This window comes from Mastacembelus armatus, chromosome 8 (assembly GCF_900324485.2).
Source record: "Mastacembelus armatus chromosome 8, fMasArm1.2, whole genome shotgun sequence".
Classification (NCBI taxonomy): domain Eukaryota; kingdom Metazoa; phylum Chordata; class Actinopteri; order Synbranchiformes; family Mastacembelidae; genus Mastacembelus; species Mastacembelus armatus.
Window position 1 is genome coordinate 420,459 of NC_046640.1, and position 7,496 is coordinate 427,954.

General features: G+C 41.5%; 1 protein-coding gene across 1 annotated transcript; it reads right to left on the reverse strand.

Annotated features, from left to right (window-relative positions):
* Positions 1–1,366: 1,366 nt before the first annotated feature.
* On the reverse strand, positions 1,367–7,279 carry LOC113140491 (homeobox even-skipped homolog protein 1). Its single transcript, XM_074933680.1, is given in 4 exon segments — positions 1,367–1,843; positions 4,636–4,853; positions 4,856–4,877; positions 7,274–7,279. Coding segments are annotated over 4 exon segments (723 nt in total).
* Positions 7,280–7,496: the final 217 nt, after the last annotated feature.

The following is a 7,496-nucleotide window of genomic DNA, read 5'->3' on the forward strand; positions in this document are numbered from 1 at the left end:
ATAAATGCATTTAAATAGAGTCATACAATAACTGAAAGTATGCTAGAAGCATATTAGTGTACATCACTGTACAATGGGCATCTAGTTTCTGTATCTGTTCTGACGACAAATATAATGTGTTCATGAATGAAATGTAAGCAACTCTACTGTCCATACCGTGAATCAGCCCAGTGCATCAGTGAATGCTTTATAGTTGCAAAAAAATAATTAATTAAAGCAATAGTCAGTAGTGTTACAGCAGACAAACCCATCAAAACTCTGAAACTGTGATCTGTACATTAAAGGCTTCAGAATAAAAATGAGTGGAGTATTTCTGCACTTTAAACCAATTTAAACCAACCAACCAATTGTGCTTTTAGAGCCACTTCAATATAGACCCTGGTGTTGATTTTTAGATTAGATTGAATTTAAGACATAGAAAGATATTTTATCTGAATGACATTAAACATAACTATTTGCATATGCTGTGTCTCCATGCCAGTACTGCCTCTCAAGTGTAAAGAAGAACAACAATGTCTGTAGTGAAAATTGAGAAATGTTACACAATGAGTCTGAGGATCTAGATGTAGTTTGGTTTAAAGTGCAGAAATACTCCACTCATTTTTATTCTGAAGCATTTAACGACAGATGTTAGTCAGAAAATGGCATTAAAGGCATGCAGTGAGTGAGAAAAGGAGATAAAAATGTTTTTGAAATGAATGAACATTAGGATTTCTCACCAACATCTATGCTTTTCTTTTAATATAGTTCTGCAATGATTAGCTGATTATGTTTCTTAATGATTTGTCATTTACACAATTTCTTTTGGTTCCTCATATTATAAAGAAGACATAATGTTCGAGTTTTCAGGATAACATCCTACACTTTTGGAAAACTGGACAATGTCTACTATTTTCTGCTGTTGGTAGCTCAGAGTGTACAGTACATTGTGACACCTCCTGATGAACATACAGGAGAAAAAAGAAGGGAAACTAGAAGAAAAACAAAGATGTGAAGTTCCTGTAAAACCATCAGGCTAACATTTGTACAGTTAGTAGCTTGTCTGTGTATGAATAAACACAGTTGGGCTAACAGTGTTATCCAAATGAAATTGATTAAGGTGTTTTCGCACTGATAAGATAGTTTTGATCTTCTCCAAATAAGTCCTAATGCTATTCTTGTGCTATTCTGCTTGTGAGTCACGTCAATTTCAGAAATACACCTTCGTAAACCATAGCTATATACCTATGAACCTATTTTTATTGTGACTTGGCAGGCATCTCCTTGTAGATAGCATTAGTTGAAATCACAGTGTGTGTACTGCCATTAGCTCACAGCAGCTTCTTTGATAACAGTTTGACCACCTTGGTGGAGGTTGTACCTGGATTTACACCATCTCTTCTCTCTGCTCCAGGCCTGCAGAATGGACGTTGGCCTTGGGGCTACGAGGCTGGATCAGTCCCATTGTCTCTCCTCTGGCTTTAAGAAGTTGCTCTTTTCCCCAGTGCAGGCAAAGGGGACAGGGGCATGTAGCTGGATGGTGCATGTTGCTGGTGGAAGGGTAAAGGGCTGCTGTTGCTGGAGGTAGCCCCCCTGGCCTGTTGTGGTACTGGGAGAGATGAAGTGCACCCAGGGGCCTCAAGGGTGCGCTGTAGGGATTGTGAGCTGAGGATGCCAGTGAGGAGAGAGCCAGGGGTGAGTAGTGGTGGAGAGGGAGATGGGGCAAGATGAAGGGGTACGGCAAGGCTGACGAAGGAGAGGCACGGCCCATCAAGAGCGCACCGAGCGGATCGACTAGAGAGTGAGGCCAAGGCAATGAGTGTCTCTGCCGTTTGTCCTTCATCCTCCTGTTTTGGAACCACACCTGGAGACGGGAGGGGCAGAGGAATGGAAGAAGTAAGGAACAAAATAACACAGAAGGGGGTAGTGTTTCACAGATTTTAGGGAAGGCAGACAGTAGGACCAGGATCAATATATAAAATCATTAATAAAGTGGATTTATTGTTTCTCTTTCACCATAGGTATGGAAGAACAGATAGGCAATGAAATTTGAAATGTTCATATACAGTTAATGTGAAAAAAAAATGTGAAGTGACTTGTGGCCAAGCATGGTGACCCATACACAGAGTTTGTGCTCTGCATTAAACCAATCTAAAGTGCACACACACGCACAACATGAACACAGACAGCAGTGGGCAGCCAATACTGCAGCGCCCGGGGAGCAGTTGGGGGTTTGGTGCCTTGCTTGAGGGTCTCATTGAGGGTGGAGGGCGTGGCTATTTACTGCCACACCAACAATTCCTGCTGGTCCTGAGACTCAAACTTGCAACTTCTAGGTTACAAGTCCAATTCTCTATCCATTGGGTCACAACTGCTCCCAGTGTGATAGTTGCGTCTTGTGTTGTGTAAACCCTGGGGAGAGCTCCGCACCTGTCTAATTACCAGCACTATGATCTAAATGCTAACATCAACGTGCTAACACGCAAGCAGTAACACTGCTAACATGCTGATATTTAGCAGGTAATGCTAACATAATTAGCAACATGCAGTACTATTATCAACAAACACAGTTTGTCTGAGGCTGATGGGAATGCGATTAGTTTTGCAGGTATTTGGTCATAAAGCAAAGTACTGCACAAAATTTTAATTTGATTATGGGACCAGATGGAAAATAGTCAGTGTGCTTGTGAGTTGTCTTTCAGGATCCTTGAATATTTGTAGCAATTTTAATCACAACCCATTTGAGAATCATCAAAGTCAAAAAGATTAAACCTGCAGGGAACATGACTGTCTGTTTCAAATTTCATGGCAGTCCATTCAGTTTGTGTTGAGATATTTCACTTGTGAACCAAACATGTCCAAACACTCAACTTGTTGGAGGCATTAAAGGAAAAGTCATCCAAGTACATTGTGAGAGTACCATGAATGTTACTGGATTCACATTACCATCAAGCATGGCTAAAAATATATGTGCATAATATGAAGGCTCTGGCTAGTCTATACACATTATTATAATCATTGCACTAAATGCAGCTAAATATATTTTTATATTCTGATAAATCCAGATTAAATATTGGACTTCCTTTTGTTTTTCTGGGTTGAGGCACTGAGGAAAATCCTAAAGTTGAAACAAGCTGTTTGTGTGTCTGTCCATTCTTCAGCTCTTTTACCGGTTCTCTTGCTTTCATGGCTGGCTGTGTTCTAAGATGTCAGGTGGCAGCATTTACAAGGCCTCGCCTCACATTCCTGCTCTTTCGTAAAAGTTCCATGCCTTTGATAGTTGTCAGGAAGGTTGGTGCGCTCAGGCCGTATTAAAGCTGCAGCGGTTGCCCTGTGGGCCTCTGCATCAAATGGTAGACTGCTAAACCAGGCATTACTAGCAGACAAATGAGAGGAGGGAAGATGAAAAGATGACATAAAGTGTGAGATTTATTTCTCATGGTTATTTACTCTTTGTTTTGACTTTGACATGTCTCCATAGTTAAAGCAGAGGTGCAAATAGGGGAAAATAAATGATTAATGATGGCTCAACACCTTTGAGCTGCATCAGTTTAAGAGTCATACTTGCTGAATTTCTTTCCACCACTGTTTATGTGCATTTCCCCTTTCCCCGTAAAAAGAAACAAAAAAGTCTTGAAGGATTAAAAAGTAGATGTATTAATAAAAGCATATGTTGTGTGACAATATGTATTGGAAACAGGCTTAGTGGAGTGTGACATACATGAAGATAGTTCCACCAGCTGTTCCTCCTGATGAACCAATTCTTAGGATTCAAACAGTGCTTTTCCGTTTGTTGTTTTTCTTGAAGCAAAAATTTGCACTTCACTTGTATGGAAACACATGTACTGTTGTGTACAGAGACATGTGAATACAGCAGAGTCAGTGTTAAAGATACAGTAACACCTTTGCTTTCCCTGTTGTGGCAAGTACAAATATCTGCTCTATCTGTCTAATCTTTTGACCTAATAAAGACACACATAAAGTGCTGTTCCAAAAAAACATCTAAACATCTCCTGTTTCCAGAGTACTGAACTAATTTCATCTGATGATTAGATCATGCAGCCTTTCACCCGAGAGAGAGCTGGGATAGTCTCCAGCAGATCCCCGTGACCCTGGCTTTCAGGAAAAAGCTGGTACAGAAGATGGATGGATGGATTAGACCATGCAATAGGATCAAAAGCAACAGTAGCTCTGTGTAAATAAAATTATTGTGTCAAAAAAAGAAAAGTACAAACAAGTGACCACAAACCAATCGCCACACAGTAAAGCTAGACTGCTGACTGCTTTGATTGATGGATAATACAGAAAACCCTGAAGCTCTCCAGACCTGATTCTGAGCACCAGCAGCAAAGGCCTGCTGAAAAAGGGTACAGGCCAATGCCCTTTAAACACATCCATTTGTGAATGAATGAGCATTGGTCTCTAGGATAATTCATAGTGAAATATAAAGATCTTTAAACAGTTATCATTTACATGAATCCATTAAGGCCCATACAGTCTTATATAAACGATGAACTCCTGCAGCCCTTTATTTTAATCCCTAACTCAGAAGTCCAGTAAACTGAAGAAGTAATAATTTGTGTTATAAAATTACTACCCTATTCCTTACCCAGTGGTCAGCAAATGTAGCTTGTTGAAATGACATTGCCGCTTTACCTTTATTGTTGTCTCCGGAAGGTTGAGCGCCGTGGCCAGTTCGCACCGCCTGGGCCTGGAGACGTAGCTATCCTTGATGTACTCCTGCTCCAGCCGTGACAGCTGTTCCCGCGTGAACGCTGTCCGGTGCCGTCGGCTTTGGTCGAGCAGGGCGCTGCGCGGGCACGACTCCCGCTGCTCCTCTGCGCCGGGAACATGCACAACGGCGGCGGCCGTCACCGGCGTTTGTCTGCCCTCTGCCACTGAAATAATGCGCACAGAAGCAGTGGGAAGTCGGAACACTGCAATGCGGCCTAATATGCAGCAGATCTTTGAACCCATTTAGGAAGAACAGGCTCCAAGAAGGTTTTTACTTAAGAGGTTTATTACAGCGCTGCGTGCTGGAACCTCTAATCTGCATTAAAATTGCTCTATGGTGTGAAACAACATATAGGCAGGCTCTTTTCAAAAGCTTAAACAGACTTCATTGTTTTATCTACAGCTACCTAACTGCAGGACAAATTCAAGATGATTTTGAACTGATGATATGTCACAATGTGGTCGAGATCTCCACAGCTGTAAAACAGGCTTAAATACGACGGATTGCTGTGGTGGCTTTTTGACCTCACACTCCTCCTCCCAAAGCCCAAACAAGTCACTAACACTCTTACATCCTAAGTGATGTAACGGGGATTTTGAGCTCTCGGGCATAAGTGCTTCGTTTAGACGCAGCTTTTATATCTACTTACACATCAGACGGTTTCTGTGGTAGAAGTGTGAAAAGATGATCCTGGTCCGTTTATTTGGTCAGATATCTCCAGTCCGCACGCCGCTCTGCTCCTCTCTGAAAGCTCGGTGTGAAGGTGCTGGCTGCAGTCCGACTAAAACTTATCTCCTTGACACCCCCTCACACACACACACACACACTTCGTCCAGGTCTGTTCAGACAGTCCGAGAGAAGATGAGGCATGAAGAGAAGATGAGTCCCCCCACCTTCCCTCCCTCCCCTTTCCTCCTCTTCCTCTGATATTGTCTGTGTTCCCCGGGGCTCCTCTCCTTCTGCGGCCCTATCACAGGCTCTCTCCAGACTTACCGTAGTGTGCAAGTCGGCCCGTCGCGGCGCCGCGGCCCAGAAAGGTGTTAAAGGTGTTTAGGGGTAAAGCCTTTGGTCTCCGTCTCGGCCTTTGTACTTTTGTTATGGAGAATTAAAGACGCACAGGCAGAGACAGCAGCCAGACCCTCATTGTCCCCCGCCGTTTGATGTTTGCGGGTTTGGAAGTAAATCATTACAGACCTAATGGCTCCAAATTGGCCGAGGCGGAGCCCGGTGTGGAGAAATTATTAATTAAAGTCATAGTAAGGCTGCAGCTGGCGGTATTCCAGCAGAAGTGTCGCCTATTCAGTTTCAGTCTTATATTTGAATTTATATAAATCTCTTCTTTTCCCCACTTTAAACTGTATGAATGTTCCAAAGTGATGGTATGTTGTAACGAACAACGCTGGCTGGTGATTTTCATTTGATCAGCATTTGAATAATTGCCAGCTCTGACCAGACAGGGTGTATTAATTGCGCTTTCCAGAGCATAATAGACTTTCAATCTAGACGCTATCCCGTAAGTGTAGCCTGTAGCGCTGCTACTGAGCAGAAGCTGACCCTTGAACCTGTGTTTTGGAGCTTATTCTGGCTCTAATTGTTGCTGATTGTTAATCCAGCGGCCACATGATGATACAGAGGACAGGCCGAGGACAGAGACAGACAGACGCCAGATAGGGTGGAGTCACTGAGCCATGAAGGACATTAATCGTTATAAAAAACACTTAGGTGCTACAAAAGAAGCACATATGGAGCTGTTCGTTTCAGGCTGGCAGAATCCTAAAGGAACTTCTAAATTTTGAAGCCCAACACTGCTCCTTTATTTTTGAGTTCTGCTCTGTGAACTACGGTGTAAAAGTAGTACTGTATTTTAGTACAAGGTATATTATTCAAAAATGTTTGAATGAAGAATTAAAAAGTTGCATCATAAATAAATAATGCAACAAAAATAGTGCTCATTTCTAGTTGACAACGATGTACAGTATACAATTTGATAAGAATGAATGAAGACATTAATCTGTATATTGTGCCAGCTGTGCATTAAAATCTGATGACTTCACTCAATAACATCTTAACTTCTATTAATGCATCATCATTTACTTCAGCTGAGCATCATCTGTAAAAAGACACTTTTTAGTGGCTTGCTTTCTTTATTGTTGTTTGTGTATATGCTACAATAATAAAGATAATTATATTTTTAATCTTATATTTTCTTTAAATCTTTCAGTTCAAAGGACTGTTAATATGCAGGGAAATAATTAATGTATTAAAGTACTATACATCAATAGATCTTGGTTGACAAACGTGAAGGATGCTGTGACTTCAACATCCATCAGATGTCATTGTGGAGAATGTTGATTCTGTTATTGTTCATGGGAGGACAGCTGAAACTTTTTCTCAAACCTTTTCTTCAACCCCACTGATGCACCAACATCTGGGACACATTCTCACAAACACACAACAGGGTCTAAACTCCCCAGCCAGTAGCTTCAATTTGATCCTTTTGATAAATCTAAAGTTGGAATGATGGAAAAGTGGATTCAGTGGTTTCAGAAATGCTCTCACCTCCATTTGAGGTCATGGGAATAAAGGCTGTGAGGCTGTCATTTAGAGGAATGAAGTGTCGTGTTTTGTGTGAATGATCAAACCCTCTCACTGTCTGCTTCACAATATCCATATTTGAGAAACAATGCACATGTTGCGTTATTTCTGCATGTGTTAAACACGTGTAAATAGGTTACATATGTTACTATAATGTTTTGAGAACTTACAGAAAATGTGTTTCATC